This window comes from Calliphora vicina, chromosome 2 (assembly GCF_958450345.1).
Source record: "Calliphora vicina chromosome 2, idCalVici1.1, whole genome shotgun sequence".
NCBI classification, from domain to species: Eukaryota; Metazoa; Arthropoda; class Insecta; order Diptera; family Calliphoridae; genus Calliphora; species Calliphora vicina.
The window spans coordinates 23,252,879-23,272,180 of record NC_088781.1 but is presented as its reverse complement, the minus strand read 5'-3'; the positions used below and the strand labels follow the sequence as shown (position 1 = coordinate 23,272,180).

Here is a 19,302-nt window from a genome sequence, read left to right as displayed (position 1 = left end):
AAAATAACAAACCACTGACAACATATTCTTTCATTTACTACGTTTTATGCTTCAATAAGAAATTGCGCATAAATTCGTATCCAACACAAAAAAAGTTGTTTCATATTCTGGAATTAGAGTAGTGATGTCATGCTGTCGACATAAATTAATATTTATGGATGTAGAAATGTAATTTTTAGTGTTTTTTTGTGTGGTTTCTATGCTTTGTTTCCTTTTTATAAGTTTGCGTTAGAGGCTCCAAACATTTAAAGAGCACAAAGGGACTCTTTTAGCAGCACAACATAATATTTATTAAGAACGCAAAATGAAAACAATGTATGAAAATAACCACAAAAAAGCTTTGCTAAATCAAACTCCCCAAAGTGATGGAAAAAAATCTAATGTGAATGTGAGTTTATAGTACACATACAAATAAAATATGTCAATCATAGTCTCAGAGAAGTATTTAAAAGAGTGAAAATATTCAAAAGAAAACTAGTTTTGTTATTTAAAATCTATGAGATTTTCTTTCATTTGTTTGGGTTTTTCAATACAATTTACTCTTTTCCATTTCTGCTGCTTCTAGACACAATGTAAACATTGTTTGTATGAATATGTGTCACACTATAAATAACAAACAAGACATAATTATGTTCTGTCATGTTTTTTATTTGTTTGTTTTTATTTCTACTCTGTGTTATGGTTATAAATGTAAACATTAACAATTTTTTTTGTTGTTATTCAGCTTTTTTGCGTTTTAATTACACAGAAAAAACAAGGATTATAAACAAACTCACACCAACACGCATTTACTCTATCACTCACTCTCGTACACAAACTCGCAAAAGCACGAGTAAATATTGGAAGACCCAGCTGTTTGTAATACAGTTTATTACCGTTATATTTAATTTAGCTCTCTGATCTATAACTATTTACTGTTACTTTTCAAAACAACAACAGCAACAGTGTCTGTGGTCAAGGGATATTAAAGAGTAAGGGTGGGTGTGGGTGTGTGTGTGAGTGGGTGAGTGTGTGTTTCAGAGCGTGAGTTTATGTTGAAATTTAGAGGGAGTAAAAGCTTTTTTGCTTTTCTTTTAGGGAAGCAACAATTTATTGTGACGCATTTACTTTTATTGCTGTATTTTAATGTTTTTTTCCTTCCCATTTTTTTAGTATTTTTATCTGCGTTGTAGTAAGAGTTGTTTAGATTTTTTTCTGTGCCTGACAATGTAATGGTTTGCGCTAAAACTTGGCGTAATCTGGAATTTATGTTTTGGAAAATTACGTTTCCCTTTTTTGTATTGTTGTCATATGTTGCCAATAAAACTCTGTTCGTGTCTAATCACTCTACACATTGAGGGTATATATTTAATATCCTCTATCTTAGATTTGCATGAAGATGAGTTTTTGGTGCGAAAAATATTCAGCAAACAAGCCCACATTTGCGGTATAAATTAAAAAAAAAAAAATTTTTTTTTGCAATTTTATTATTTTTGTAATTCCTCTAATAAAATTATATTTTTTCTATAGAAAAACTGTTATACTGAATATTTTTGTATCGAAAAATATTATTCAGAACATTTTTCTATAGACAAACTGTTATACTGAAAATTTTTTTATAGAAAAACTGTTATACTGACAATTTTTCTATAGAAAAACTGTTATACTGACAAGTTTTCTCTAGAAAAACTGTTATACTGACAAGTTTTCTCTAGAAAAACTGTTATACTGACAAGTTTTCTCTAGAAAAACTGTTATACTGACAATTTTTCAACAGAAAAACTGTTATACTGAAAATTTTTTTATAAAAAATTGTTATACTTAGTTTTTCACAGAAAAACTGTTATACGAAAATGTGTCTATAGAAAACTGTTATACTGACAAGTTTTCTCTAGAAAAACTGTTATACTGACAAGTTTTCTCTAGAAAAACTGTTATACTGACAATTTTTCTCTAGAAAAACTGTTATACTGACAATTTTTCTATAGAAAAGCTGTTATACTGAAAATTTTTCTATAGAAAAGCTGTTATACTGAAAATTTTTCTATAGAAAAACTGTTATACTGAAAATTTTTCTATAGAAAAACTGTTATACTGAAAATTTTTCTATAGAAAAACTGTTATACTGAAAATTTTTCTATAGAAACTGTTATACTGACAATTTTTCTATAGAAAAACTGTTATACTGACAATTTTTCTATAGAAAAACTGTTATACTGACAATTTTTCTATAGAAAAACTGTTATACTGACAATTTTTCTATAGAAAAACTGTTATACTGACAATTTTTCTATAGAAAAACTGTTATACTGACAATTTTTCTATAGAAAAACTGTTATACTGACAATTTTTCTATAGAAAAACTGTTATACTGACAATTTTTCTATAGAAAAACTGTTATACTGACAATTTTTCTATAGAAAAACTGTTATACTGACAATTTTTCTATAGAAAAACTGTTATACTGACAATTTTTCTATAGAAAAACTGTTATACTGACAATTTTTCTATAGAAAAACTGTTATACTGACAATTTTTCTATAGAAAAACTGTTATACTGACAATTTTTCTATAGAAAAACTGTTATACTGACAATTTTTCTATAGAAAAACTGTTATACTGACAATTTTTCTATAGAAAAACTGTTATACTGACAATTTTTCTATAGAAAAACTGTTATACTGACAATTTTTCTATAGAAAAACTGTTATACTGACAATTTTTCTATAGAAAAACTGTTATACTGACAATTTTTCTATAGAAAAACTGTTATACTGACAATTTTTCTATAGAAAAACTGTTATACTGACAATTTTTCTATAGAAAAACTGTTATACTGACAATTTTTCTATAGAAAAACTGTTATACTGACAATTTTTCTATAGAAAAACTGTTATACTGACAATTTTTCTATAGAAAAACTGTTATACTGACAATTTTTCTATAGAAAAACTGTTATACTGACAATTTTTCTATAGAAAAACTGTTATACTGAAAATATTTCTATAGAAAAACTGTTATACTGAAAATATTTCTATAGAAAAACTGTTATACTGAAAATATTTCTATAGAAAAACTGTTATACTGAAAATATTTCTATAGAAAAACTGTTATACTGAAAATATTTCTATAGAAAAACTGTTATACTGAAAATATTTCTATAGAAAAACTGTTATACTGAAAATATTTCTATAGAAAAACTGTTATACTGACAATATTTCTATAGAAAAACTGTTTAACTGTTTATTTATTTGCATAATCTATAATGGTTTTATTTCTTCTGTTTCATACAGAGCACTCTGGGCCACAACAGTTAAATTTTAATCATAATTATAATTTATAATTCTACAACAAAATTCCATGGTTTTTAAATATAAATTATTTTTATTAAAAAATTCCCTTATTGTTATTTAAAAAAAAAATTATACCTACCTTTTTCATAAATTAAAAAATAAAATAAATATTTACAAAATTATTAAAATTTCATTTAAAAAAAATGGTTAATACATGTTTGTAAAACAAATTCCATACCAAACACCATGCCTTTTTTAAAACCTTGATGAATAATTAGAACCTGCAAAGTCAATTAGAATAATGCCAATTTTCATTAAAAATCTCAGCCAATAAAACTTTAAAAATCAATTCAAAAATTATAACTAAATAAATTTGCAGCAGAAAGAAATTTTGTTTAATAAATTGACTTCACACTTTTCTTTTCTTTTCGTTTAATAAAATAAAAACCAGTTATCAAAAGAAAAGTTATTAAAATGAAGTCATGCTAATTAATATTTATACCAGAAAAATAAAAAAAAACAAATGATCAACCAATTGGGAATTATATGACAGAAAATTTATGTGAAAAACTTATAAAAAAAAGAGGAGCAAAAGACAAACATCCAAAACAAATGAATGAATGAGTTTTAAATTGTTAAATAATAAACAGCCAAATATTTATAATTTATTTGCGTTTAATAACATTAACCCAGACGAATTTATGCAACATGGAATTTGGAAAAAATTCGAGCGAATTCAAATTTTATATATTAAAATTGTCCTGAATTCGCCCTGACTTCCAAGTTGCATAAATTCGCCTTGACCTTAACTATAAGATCAATTAGAAAGAGACAAATAGTAAGAAACACAGACATATGTACGAATTACGTATTAATTTAACGAGTTAGAGATAGAAACAAACGAATGCTTTATAATACAAGACGAACTCAAATAATAAAGATAGAGAGAGACAAACACACACACGAAGATTTAACAAGAGAGAGAGGGAGAGCAATAGACGATGCACAGTGTGGTGTTCGTTAAATTATTATGGAACATCTTCCTTTTTTTTATTTATTTATTTGAGGTCTCTCTACTACTGACCTGTTAGAAAGTGATGTGGTGGGTGAAGTGGCAAATAATATGGCTCCTGGAGCACTTTCAATCGAGCCTGTGGAGAGTTTTTGTCTGGGTTGTATGGGACTCGTAAATTGACTGCCTCTACTGGGTTGTGAATGTCTTTGCTGAGGCGGTGGTGGTTGACGTGGCAATTGTTTCTTTTGGTGCTGTTGCGCCGGCTGCTGTTGTCCTGGTTGGGGCAAAGTCAAATGATTTATATTAGATCCAAATGAGGGATCATAACTGTGCGCTATTTTGTGCTGTGATGCGTTTAGATTGTGTCGGGGATCCGGTGAAATACTATAAAAGGGTGTATAGGGAAGCACTCCTGCCGTGGGACTGGCACTATAGGCCAAATGATGCTGATGATTACCGGCTGTAGGCGAGGCAGCACGACTAGGACTTCTTTGGCCACTTCTAAGACCTATCGACGAATTACTCGGGGCTTTGTGTACCGGACTATTGCCAGCACTTATGGCTATAGGCTGTGAAGCTGGATAGAGCAAGGGAGAAAACTGATCGGCGGATTCTTCCAAATCGGCTTCATTGTCATTAATCAAATCATCAATGTCGTCATCATCATCATCTTCTCTTTGGGTGGAAGAGGTGGTGGTTATACTAACCCCAGGACTCAAAGAAGTATTAAACTCAACCGGCAACTTGTAGCGTTCATTGCCCAAAGCCAAATTCGTATAGATATTCGAGTCCGAGCCCAATTGCTGCAATATGGGTGGATTGCCGTTATCACTGACATTGATGAAACGTGGCATCTGACCGGTGGGCCACATACTTTCATCCAAACAAAACGAAGAACGACCCGAAGCTGTTTTATTATAAAAGTAAATATTTTGCTCATTATTCCCGCCCATAGAGGACGGCAAGAGCAATATTGGTGTTAGATCGGAGCCAGCAGCTGAACTGGCCAGCATTTGTTGGGCAAATGCTGGTGTTATATGAGGCGTACTAAAGGCTCTTTTGCGATTGTTAGCCTGATTTGTTTGATTGTTTGTGCTCATGGCCTGTGTGAGACTGGAAACATTTCTGCTGGTTTTGAATGTTGTATTGTCGAGGCGTAATTTACAAAGCATTCGAGGCGTAAAAGTTTTGCATTAAGTTTTATTTTTGTGCCAAAAAAAGTTGTTTCAAAAATCAAAATATTATTTGTTTTTTTTTTTTTGCAATTTTGTTTTAGAAGTTGTGTGTGGAAAAAATCAAAAAAAGAAGAGAAGAAAAAAATAAGAAAATTAAAAATTTATCCAATTTTTCTTGTAGAGTCAAAACTTAAAAGTTATTTTTAATTTAAATCTGAAGTTAGACTTTAATTTTGTTCTAAATATGAGCCAAATAGAAGGGAAATTGTTTTTCATATTGCAAATGTTTTTTTTTGTTAAATTTATAGAGGGAGAAAAATTTTTTGTACAATAGTAAGAGAGACCATAAAATTAAATTAATTTGATGGGGGACCAGAGGGGAATCATTCACAATAGTGTTTAAGTTTTTTTTTTCAAAGAAAGAATTTTCTACATCTAAATATAACCAGCAAAAACTTGCAGTTACTTAATAACTTACTTTTCACTGACTACTTACTATATTACCATCTTCATTACTTATTAATAGTAGTAGAAATAATTATATTATTATTGGGTAATTAGTGAAGTACCACAATTAAGTATTTTATCTCATTTATGAAAGTTTTTGCTGGGTAGTTTTTATCGTTGTAAAATTTTTTTGTTAAATTTACACTTTTTGTACAATAGTTTTGGAAATTATACAATTACATAAATGTTGGAGACATCAATAATTCACAATAGTTTTTTAATATTTTATTTTTACATAGGAAAATAAACTTTCTAAAAATGTTTATGTTACAAGAAAAATGTATAATGATGTTCTTTGATGAAAAAAAAACAATAATGATGTTGGAAAATTTTACGATATTTAAAATATTTATAATTTCAATATTTTATATTTAAACAATTTTTAAATATTATTGAAATATTGTAAAATTTAACATTTTTCAAATATTATCGAAATATTGTAAAAGTTCACAATTTTAAAATTGTATAAAATTTAAAATTTTTACGATATTAGCTAAATTTTACGATATTTGAAAATTCTAAGATACATGCTTCGAAATTTTTCGATATTTAAAAATATTTCGAAATTTTTTCAAAAATTACTAATTTTATAATTTTGAATATTTTACGTATTGGAAAAAATTTTACGATATATGAAAATTTATAATATTTCTACGATATTTGATTAATTTTGTAATATTGCAAAATTTACGATATTTGATAATTTTTATGAATACGCACAAATTAACTACATATATTTAAAAATTTTGCAATATTTTAAAAATTTACGATATTCAAAAATATTAAGATATTAGAAAAATTACATCCAGACAAGATGATTATGATCAATAAGTAAGTAGCCTTTAAGAAATTTCTTGAGATTTCCCAAAATATTTTACGATATTTAAACAATTTTACAATAAAATAAATTTTTCAAATATCATTAGTATATTGTAAAATTGACAAATATGTATTGTATTTCAATATTTTAAAATTGTATACATATTTAAAATTTTTACGATATTAACAAAATTTTACAATATTTGAAAATCCTAAAATATTTAAAAATATTACGAAATTTCAAAATTTTACAAAAATTACAAAGTTTTTTTTTTGAATATTTTACGATATTTGAAAAATTTTTACGATATATGAAAATTTTTAATATTTCTACGATATTTAAATAATTTTGCAATATTAAAACGTTTTAAGATTTTGGACAATTTACGATATATGAAAAATTTTGTAACATACATGTATTTTAACATTTAATTTTTGTTTTTCGACAATATTTTGAAATTTTAAAATATTTAAAAAATTTGGATATTTAAAATTTTGCGATATTTTAACAATTTTACAATATTGAAAAAAGTAAAATTTTACAATAAAATTTTCAAATATCATTAAAATATTGTAAAATTTCGAAAAATTTCATTATTTTTTAATATATAAAATTTTTACGATATTTCAAAAATTCGAAGATATTTCTAAATTTTTCGATATTTAAAAATTTTACGATATTACGAAATTTCGAAATTTTACAAAAATTACAAATTTTATGTTTTTGAATATTTTACGATATTTGAAAAAAATTTACGATATATGAAAAATTTAAAATAAAATTTTCAAATTAAAATAATGTAAAATTTGGAAATATTTCAACATTTTTTAATATGTATTTAAAATTTTTACGATACTGACCAAATTTTACGATATTTCAAAAATTGGAAGATATTTCTAAATTTTTTGATATTTAAAAATTTTACGATATTAAGAAATTTCGAAATTTTACAAAAATTACAAATTTTAAGTTTTTGAATATTTTACGATATTTGAAAAAAAATTTACGATATATGAAAAATTTTAATATTTCTACAATATTTGAATAATTTTGCAATTTTAAAACGTTTTACGATTTTGGACATTTTACGATACTTGATAATTTTACGATATATGAAAAATTTTGAAGCAAATTTTGAAATATTTTAAAAATTACTATATTTAAAAATTTTGCAATATTTTAACAATTTACGATATTAAAAAAGTACAATTTTAAAATAAAATTTTCAAATACATATCATTAAAATAATGTAAAATTTGGAAATATTTCAATATTTTTTTAATATGTATTTAAAATTTTTACGATACTGACCAAATTTTACGATATTTGAAAATTCTTAGATATTTCTAAATTTTTCGATATTTAAAAATTTTACGATATTTCGAAATTTTACAAAAATTGCAAATTTTGTATTTTTGAATATTTTACGATATTTGAAAAAATTTACGATATATGAAAAATTTTAATATTTCTACAATATTTGAATAATTTTGCAATTTTAAAACGTTTTACGATTTTGGACATTTTACGATATTTGATAATTTTACGATATATGAAAAATTTTGTAACTTACATACATGTATTTTAACATTTAATTCTTTTTTCGACAATATATATTTTGAAATTTTAAAATATTACGACATTTAAAAATTTTGCGATATTAAAAAATTACATCCAGACATGATGATTATAATGCAAAATTTTACGATATTTTACAATATATACATATTAAAAATAGTACAATTTTACAATAAAATTTTCAAATATTTCAATATTTTTTAATATTTAAATTGTTAACGACATTAACAAAATTTTACGATATTTGAAAATTCTAAGATATTTCGAAATTTTTCGATATTTAAGTTTTACAATATTTAAAAATATGTATTAAGATATTTCGAAATTTGACAGAAATTAAAAATTTTATATTATATTGCGATATCTGACAATTTATAATATTTCAAGGATATTTGAATATTGAAAATTTTTTACGATATTTGATCATTTTACGATATATGAGAAATTTTGGAATATATATTTTTTTTTTCGAAAATATTTGGAAATTTTACGATATTTAAATATATTGTCATATTGAAAAATATTAATAAGATATTTGAAAAATCAATCAATGAGATTGAGAAATTACATCCAGACAAGATGATTATGGTGCTACCAGTAGCCTTTAAGCCTATTTCTTAAGTATTCCCAGTAAATTGAAGTAAATTTATTAAATTATTGAACCCCTAAACAAACGGAGTTCTTTTCTTAATCGGGATTGTCATAGAATTCAATCATTGTCAGAATCAGGTTTGATTCTAGATGGAATATAAAAACGATAACTTTCGATTTCACGAGACCAAAATACTCTTTCTGCCGTTTTCAAAACCGATGCCAACAATGATTGGATTATATGACAAACCCGAATAACTAGAATCTATGTTTTGTTTTGAAATACAAAAATTGCTTACACGCTCTAAATCAGTGGTCGGCACTCATTATCACCAAAGGGCGAACATAATAGGTTATGTGTACAACAAATCAGAGGACATACAACTTATACAATAGGTTACAAATTGGACAAGTGATATCAACTGAGTTCAAAGGTCAATATTTTCATATATAGGCCTTTTTTATTTTCCAAGGAACCCATTATAGATTCTGGAATTTGTCTTTTTTCTTTTTCCCTAAAATCAAATTTTAATTTTAAGATGACCTCATTTTAACATTTAAATATTTGCCAACTAAACTAAATTTATTTACACACATAAATAAAACAATTAGTAATGACATTAATCATTCAGCTTTAGTTAAATGGACTCATTAAAATGTCGCGTCTATTTCATTTATACAAGAACAAATATTAAAGGCGCAGAAAAGAAAACAAAAATGAAATCAGCTCTGCGGGGAATAAAACTTAAAGCACGTAAATGACAACTGCTAATTAAAAGGTTAGAGGATATACAACAACAACAAAACACAGACACACTTAAACATACAAAAAAGGACCTGCATTTATCACTCATAAATTAAGTTTAATAATCCTTAGAAAGGAATACACACATGTGTTTGAGTAACAAAAAGGTTGACAGCAAAAAAAATTAAAGAAAATTAAAAACCATATAAGTAAACATGCAACTTTTGTGAAAAACAATAGCTAAACTAATTAACCTTGAAAATAGTTTTGCAGTCTCAAAGGTTAGCCATGTCCTTTCTCTGCATTTCATACTATTTTCTTTTGAAGATTATTCCAGAATTATACAATATACAATTTCTATGTGTGTTACACAGCAAACGTTTTTTCCAACTTATGCAACATTTGTTTAATGTTTTGCTGCAGCTTTAGCTGACTGGCGTTATGCTCCAATTACTGCACAAATAATGAACTGACTGCATTAAATAGTAAAAACTGATGCACCCATACCCCTGTTCCAAATTATATGATTGTCTCTACACGCAGAAAAAAAACAGGGTTGCGGTAATCATAATCTATGATAAACTTATTATGATAAGATTTATAATTGTAGCCCAAACATATTATGATCATTATTAGTAGCATAAAAATATCATATTAAGATCAACGTAATCATATTTATAATCAAATGAAATCTTATGAAATACGATCAAAATTAATCATATTATTGTATCATTAAAAGAAAAAAAATAATGTTTAAAATTGCTAAATTCCCCTTTTAAAACTATAGAGCGAATGAGAATTACAGACACTCAAATTAATCTTAGCTTAGACTCAAACTAAACTTAGCTTAGACCAACACCAACCATAGACACCAATGCAAAAGCAGTCTATAAAAAATGAGAACATACAACTCCTCAGCATAGTTGTCATAACCATGCCGAACCTTGTTTTTTCTCTATGTGTAATCCTCCTCGTACATATTGAGAGTAGTTGCTGCAACATGTATGTACGTGTAGCAAAATGATGTTGCAGCAGCAGCTGATATTTTTTCTCCTTCCAAGTGATGCTAATAATTTGTTTTTCTTGTTGCAGTGGCAGTTTTCATTTGGCATTAACTTTAATTTTGCTGCAGTTTTTTTTTATTTTTTTTGGATTTTCCATATATGTTTGTGTAATGTTTCTAGGAAAAGATGCAACCAAGCGTAATTGTTGGAAATTATTCACAGTGTGGTGCAGTGGTTAAAATGAGGGAGTTTAATTAAGAGTAATATTAAATTGTAAGGACAGAAAACTCCCCTTAAATCAGTTTCTTTTATTCTTTCTACATCGATTTAATTGAATCGCAAGCTATAGGAAATAACCTTTCTAGCAACATCTTAAAAATTCTCTGAAAATTGCATATTACAAAGATTTCCCGGAAAATCTTTGTGATAAATTTTGTAAAAAAATGTTCGTTAGCTAATTTTAGGAAAAGCTTTGTTTTCATTACAAAATTTGTAATGCTGTGGAAAATGTCATACAGCCTGTTAAACAATTAATTACTGCATTAAACAGTTCGTGATTATGTACTTTTCAGCTCCCTCGTTATCGTGTGAATTATCACCATTGGATTTTTTTATGAGTTTATTTGAAGTCAAATGTCAATGTATAACGAGGAAATTTAATGAAATTCAGTCACATTAATGCAAAATGATGATAGAGAATTGCAAACCGTAGAGACCATTTGCCCGATGTTTTATTTCATTCATAACCCTATCCTTTAAACTTTATGATTCAATAATCAGTTTGCGGCGAATTATGTCTGAAACTGTTAAGGCAGCTGCGTATTGTGTCTTCGCTATAATGCATATGGTGTCTTAGCTACAGTTCTGCAAATATAAAATGGAGATTAGCTCAGCTGATGTTTGGTCTTTATGAGTCTTGCATGATTTTCCAAACAAAATGTCTGTAACTGTCAAAATATATTGAAATAGTAAAATTCTATATCGAAAACTTTTGTTCGACTGAGGAAGAGTTGAAAATATGATTCAATAATCAATTTGAGATGAATTATGTCTAAAAATGTTAAGGCAATACTAAATTGTGTCTTCGCTAGAATGGCTATGGTGTCTTAGCTAAAATTCTGCAAATATAAAATGGAGATTAGCTTAGCTGATGTTTGGTACGGAAACACTACAACTAGAAGTTATGAGTGTTGCTTGAATTTCCAAATAAAATGTTTGTTACTGTCGAAATCTATTGAAATTGTATTGTTCTATATCAAAAACATTTGTTCGACTGAGAAACGAGTTGAAAATAGAAAAACCCAATTTTGTAGGAAAATTTTTACGTTTGAGTTGTCATTCGAGTCATCGTTGTCATAGAATTGGTGTGAATGAAATCCAAATCAAATTCGTTTATAGGAAAGCAGTCGAAACTAATTTGATTTGGACGCAACGTCTGCAAGCAGCTAGATTCATCCAACAGCAGGGAAATTGGGTACCATACGAACTGAAGCTGAGAGATCTTGAAAACGATTTTGTATGCCTGAAATGCTGTTTGAAAAATTAAAAAAAAATCTACATTTTTAAGTCATATTTTTCATTATTTTATTCTCCCCGTTACCCTGTTTCTCTAAAAATAACCAAATTTGTTATTATGGTTTTATGACTTTGCCTACTGAAATTTTATTATAAACTTTTCAGGCTGGCGTTTAAAGCAAGTTGCAACACAAAATTTCACTTTAATATACAATAATTTTACAGTTTTTTTTATATTTAGACATTCATTCAATAAACGGATTTTAGACTGGTCTTCATGGTTTTTATTTATACACACATTAACACACACCAGATAGCTTAACGAACAAAATAAAACAAAAATAAATAAAATTATGGCAGTAGTTTATTTAATTTTTATGACTTTTTCATGGAAATTGCAAATTGTTTTATTTTTATTACTACGTTTTTTTTTTGCAATACAACTCTGTAAATGAGCGAGCAAGAAAGAGAGTGAGATAACGAGTGGTCAGTTTTAGTGTGTGTATAGTAAGGGAGAACAGGAACATTTTCTAAGTGAAATTTTCAAAATAAGACTTTTATTGGTACAAATTAAATTAACATAAATTGTATTTCTTTATTATGCTTAATATGTTTAATTTTTCACTTTCCATCTGTGAAATTTAATAATCACATCCCTGCTTTAGGCATAATTGTGAGACTAGTGTGCAGCAGTAGCTGCATACTATTTTTATTAATGAATTATTTTTCACAGAAATTGTCAATTATGCGTGTGTCAACAGAAATCTGCAACAGAGACTCATTTATTGTGTACAAAATCATTAATTTGTTTCTGTTTTTTTTTGTCCATCATCAGTTTCAGTTATTGCTGTTTGTTGTAGAGCTTCCGTGATTATTAAGTTGGCAACTGGCAACATGTGCAACCAAACGAACGAACAAACAGCCAACCATCAAACCCATTAAGCCATAATGGATCTAATAAAAATGGATAATCAACAACAAAGAAACCCACTAAAATACGCAAACATTTTACAGTCACCAAGTAAATGGAGACCAAATGGTCAATATTCTTCAACAAAACATCAAACGAATAGAGCAATTAATTTGCGTTAGTTTTTTTATATGATGTTTTTACAGCAATTAAGTTGGTTAAAGAGTTGTTTTTAATTGATTTGAAAACAGAAATATAAAGATATGGGAGATATTTTTTATAGAATTCTAGAAATAGTTTTTGGAAATCTTAAAAAAAATTCTGGCTGCGAAATATATTACAGAGTTACTAAAATTGAAAGTAATAATTTATAACAAATGTTTTAGTCTGTTTAAAGAAGAACCCTTCACTAAGTAACGTTAGTTAAGCCCTATCCTTTAAACTTTATGATTCAATAAAAAAAAAATACATTGTAAAGAGAAAATAAAAGATTTCTATTTAATTCAAATCCTGCATAATTTTTGGGGCAACCTTCTTTTTACACATGAGTCTAAACCTTAATTTTAAGGCGAATATATAGAACAGTTAAGGCACACTGTATTGTATCTTCGCTAAAAAGCCTATTGTGTCTTAGCTAAAGTTCTGGAAAAAGGTCGAAATCTATTGAAATTGTTCTAGAACTGTAAGGCAACACTGTAATGTGTCTTCGCTTAAAACCCTATTGTGTCTTAGCTAAATTTCTGCAAAAAAGGTCGAAATCTATTGAAATTGTATTGTTCTATATCAAAAACTTTCGTTCGACTTAGAAAGAGTTGAAAATAGAAAAAACAAATTTTGTAGGAAGACGTTTAAGTCATCCTTCTCATGGTATTGGAGTAGAAATGGTGATTGAGAATTGCGAATAAAAAATGCAAATCCACGAAGGCCATTTGCCCGATGTGTTATTCCATTGTATTTTCATTTATAACCCTATCCTTTAAACTTTAATAAACAAAATTACATTGTAAATAAAGAAAAAAAAAACAACCTTTTCTATTTAATTCAAATCTTGCATAAAAAAAACCTTAATTTTACACATGAGTCAAAACCTTCATTTTGCGGCGAATTAAGTCACAAACTGTTAAGACAGCATTGTATTGTGTCTTCGCTAGAACGACTACTGTGTCTTAGCTAAAGTTCTGGAAAAATAAAATGGCAATTAGCTCAGCTGATGTTTGGTACGGTAAAATTACAAACAGAATTTAGGAGTCTTGCTTGACTTTATAAAAAAAATTCTGTTACTGTCCAAATCTATTGAAATTGTATTTTTCTATAACGAAGACTGAGCAAGAGCTGAAAATAGAAAAACCGAATTTTGTATGACGTTTTCGTTTGAGTTGTCATTCGAGTCATCGTTTTCTTGGAATTGGAGTTAATGAAATCTAAGTCAGATTTGTTAGCTTGGAAAGCAATCGAAAGCATTAGTACGATATCGAAAAAAAGGCCGCTAAATCAAGTGAAGCCAAATTCATCAAAAGTTAGACACAAAGCTCTTTGAATCAACCTATAAAGTCGACGGCTGTTAAGTTTTGTTTTCATATGAAAACATCAGTGATAGGCACAGATAGAAGGCGACATTTGTAAATATTTGTAAATTGTACTGAGAGAAATTTTGTTTTAAGACAAATTTGATGGCGACAAACCATTTTAGTTATAACAAGCAAATTAATGAATATAAATCTATGCTAACAATTTAAATTAAACAATTTACCCAAAAAAAAACTATTTGTCCAAATTGTTAACGATGTCATAATGAAACAAACCACACACAACTTTCATTACAAAAATCTCTCTAACAAAAAAACTAAAATTGTAGATATAACCATAAATAAACATTTAAAATATAGTCAGTCAACTTTTCACCAATCTATCAAAAACACACGACAAGCCAGCCACCAACCACACTCACTCAATGGAAATTCAGCACAAAAAAAAATACCAAAAATTAGTGAAATAGAGAAGGAGGCGGGCGAGTTTTAAATAGAAAATTTAAACAATGTCGTTGCTTGTTACCTGCCAATTTTTACAATTTCCGCAACAATTTTTCTTCAGTTTTTTTTATTATTTTCGGTGTTAACAAATATATAGATTTATTTTTATTTACAAAAAATATTTTATAAAGTGAGTTTTTGTGTTTGTAAAACAAACAATTGGCTAACATATGTATGGCATTGGTAATATGGTCTCCAAACTCGCTTTTTTTAGAGGTTTTTGGCACACTCTATTAAATGGTTGGCGGAAAAAATTAAATTGCTGGTGAGGGGGGACTTGTGTTTGTTGGTAAACAATTTGGTTTGTTTGTATTTTGTCTTTTAGTTAAAGTATTAAATGTTTTTATGTTGTCGTTTGCCACTTAAATAATTGTAAATAGCTGCCAAATATCAACAACAAAAACAGCAACTGTTATTGTTTGGAGAAAAAACAACACATTTTAACAACATGAAAATAAAATTTATTATAAACAAAGCTACTTTTGATGGGGCAGGAGGAGAAAAATTGGGAAAAATTTATAAATACCCTACATAAAGGTGAGAATATAAGACTAGCAATTCAAAACTCTAGATTTGCTCAAACTCAGTGTTAAGCTACAGGATTTTCCACATATTTTACATATGGCCCAAAACCTTAATTTTGCGGCGAATTTGTCGATAATTGTCAAGGCTACACTGTATTGTGTCTTCACTTACTTGACTATTGTGTCTTAGCTAAAGTAGTGCGAAAATAAAATGGCGTTTAGCATAGCTGATTTCTTGTACAGAAAAATAGACACAATTTCATAGTGTATTTTTGGAAATTATCTTATTTAAAGAAAAAACAACAAATTTTAACAACATGTAAACAAAATTTATTATAAACAAAGCAACTTTTGGTGTGGGGGGATGAAAATTTGGGAAAAATGTATAGACACTTTTCATAAAGGTAAGAATGCAAGCAGAGTTCCTTCTGACTAAATGCAAAACTCTTGATTTGCTAAAACTCAGTTAAGGTACCGGATTTTTCCATTTATTTTACATATAATCCAAACCCTTCATTTTGCGGCGAATTTGTCTACAATTGTCAAAGCAACACTGTATTGTGTCTTCGCTTCTATGCCTATTGTGTCTTAGCTAAAGTTCTGGAAATATAAAATGACGTTTAGCACAGCTGATTTCTTGTGTAGAAAAATAGCCACAATTTGATAGTCTATTTTTGGAAATTATCTTATTTAAAATAGGCCACATTGTTAATGAGAACTCGAACAACAAAAGAATAACAGTTTGGGGGACACAATTCAAAAATATCGCCCAAAATATGGTCGGAAGAGAGAAATTAAAAAAAATAAACCTTTCCATTTTCAGTATCGATGCAGTGCATGAGGGATGGTGAAAGTCCAGGAACATCAATTTGGCGAAGTGGTCAAGAAGTTCTCTACAGCGTATACCCCTTGAAGCTCTGTAACTCCATGGTTGCAAGTTCAATTGACACAAGACCTTAAGAAAGAAAGAGTTCGTTGAATGGATTATTCAACATGAGCAAATGAATGCTTATTTTTTGAACAAACTCATCCTAAGTGATGAAATACATTTTGACCCTGATTTGATGGCTGCGTTATTCGTCCAAATTGTCGCAATTAAGGCTCAGAGAACCCAAATGTGATTGTCCACCACCAAATGCGTCCATGACGTGTCACTGTTGGGTGCGGATGTTTGGTTGGAGGACTCGTTGGACCAAACTTCTTCGAAAATAAGGCTGGTAAAGCAGTGACTTACTGGTGAGCGATAACACAGTTCCTTCTTTCTAAATTGGATGGTAGCAATGTGAACGACATGTGAGTTCACTGGCAGTATGTCAATTCAACTACTGCACGAGACATTTCCTGGTCGTTTAATCTCTCGTTTAGGTGATTTGACACCATTGGATTTCAGTTTATGGGATTATTTGAAGTCAAAAGTCGTCTATAACAAGTCTTTAACTACCAGTACATTGAAAAAGTAAATTCAACGCTTCATCAACAAAATTCAGTCATATTTACGAAATGGCTGAAAATGTATGAGCAAAGACTTTCGCTGATCGTAGACACCTTTACTACTTAAGTTTGAAGCTAAATCGGGTCCAACTTAAAGGCACGATTGAATCCAAATATAAACATCTTAAAGACCTACGATTGACTCTAATCCTACACAGCATGACGACTTACATTTGAAGCTAAATCTAGACAACATTAAGGACACAATTGATCTCAAATCTAGAGATCTACGATTAACTATAAACCTAGACAACAGGAACCCTTAGGATTGAAGATTAGTTTGTTGTTTATTAAGGCTCAAGATTTCAGCTAATTTTCGCATCTTAAAGACGCTTAAAGCTAAATATGGCCTAAATTAGATCAAATTCTGCGACGAATTATATGTAAAACTGTTAAGGCAATACTGTAATGTGTCTTCGCTAGAATGCCTATTGTGTCTTAGCTAAAGTTGATATTTGGTACTACAACCAGAATTAAACTAAAACTACAACCAGAATTAATGAGTCTGTTATTCTATATCAAAAAGTTTCGTTCGTTAGGATATGCGAGGATATTGAGGAACTAGAAACAGAGGAACATATTCTTTGTAACTGTCCTAAATTACAGGGTCTCGGGCAAAAATGGCCAGGGGAAAGATTCTATGATGAACTGGGGGAATGGATATAGCTAGACATGATCTAGGTAATCTTTTAGACTGCATCTGTGGAATAGGCTGGACATTTTAGGTACCAGAACTCTGAGAATCCCAGCCAATACTTATTTCCTGTCCTTTTTGAACTGGGGTTTTACTTTATTTCTTCTCCTCACACCTAGTTCTAGTTCTAAAGGGTATCACAATAGATCCTATGGGTCTCTAAGTGGAGGAATATGAAATTTTAAATAGCTGCTAAAAAATTCGTTAAGACCTACAAATAACAATAAAACTCTCGTTTTTTTTCTGCCTTCATTTTCATGGATTTTTACCAAATATCAACAAAACAAAAAAATGGTAAACAATAATTGTAAATAAAATTTCAAGGAAATGAATGTTAATTTTTTCTTTTTAAAAACAAAATCCCAGTAAAAAATACAAAAGACTTCGAAAATAATAAAAAAAAATCGTTAAAATCTTTGGGATTTTAAAGGGTACAAAATTTAGGTGAATGGAGCTAGCTGCAACAAACTGTTGCAGCAAAAATTTAAGCATCACACACTACACAATCTGCCCATATTCAGATTGTTGGTTATGGTTAAAATTTGAAAAAAAAAAAAGAAAAAAGGAAAACAAAAACTTCACATCATTTTATTTTTATTATTGTTGTGATGTGGATGATGATGGCAACACAATAGTTTTTAGATTTTTTTATTATTATTTTTACTGCGTTGCTTTGTTGTTGCTGGTTTTTATTTGTGGCAAAATAATTTTCTGGCGGATGCATAACTGACACACAACCCAATAAACAACAGCCTAAAACAGGCACACACATGCTGCTGCCGTAACAGTGTTAGCAACTAACAATTGTGTTGCATGCAGCAGCATTAGTGGCAGCAACAACAGTAGCTGGCTGTTGGTTGTTGTGTTTTTTTTTATTGTAGTAGCAATAACAAACAACAATTGTAATCCCCATTATAATAATACCATGTTTATTTATGCTTCAATGCCTTAGAGTTTATTCGTTTTTTCTGTTTTGTTTCATTCTTTCTTTTGGTTATTATTTTGGCAACAAATGACAACCAACCAACCAACAACAACAAAAACTCTGATTAACATCTGAGGTTTTGCTTGAAATTTTTGCAAAAAAATATGCATTTAATTTTTGTTTATATTGCAGTTATTTTAAATATTTAAGATGTTATAAAACAGATAATATTTTTCTGTTCAAAAAAGCAGAATAATTTATATGAAGACAAAATTTTATTTAGAAATTTAAGTAGAATTTTTCCGCAGTAATGAGGTTAGAAGTTGAATAAAATAAAAAATCAAATTTAGTTATGAACAAAAGATTTAATAAAATGATATTTTAGAGAAAGGAAACTAACTGCTAATTTCAGCTTGAAATGTTTTAATCTGAGACATTCTTAAAGATTTTAAGAGTTTGAAATTTTGTAATTTCTGAAGCTTTTGAAGCAGGGCTAAATATAGCTG

The 19,302-nt window shown here is 28.2% G+C and overlaps 1 protein-coding gene across 2 annotated transcripts in view; it reads right to left on the bottom strand.

The window, feature by feature from the left end:
* The window catches only part of bun (bunched), a 402,219-nt gene that overhangs the window by 270,687 nt on the left and 112,230 nt on the right, over window positions 1–19,302 (bottom strand). The window contains exon 2 of one of the 2 annotated variants that reach the window (XM_065499807.1): window positions 4,357–5,412. The exons of the other annotated variant lie outside the window; for it this stretch is intronic. Coding sequence (XP_065355879.1) covers window positions 4,357–5,412 — 1,056 coding nt within the window. The remainder of the gene's footprint in view (window positions 1–4,356; window positions 5,413–19,302) is intronic. 2 annotated transcript variants of the gene reach the window in all.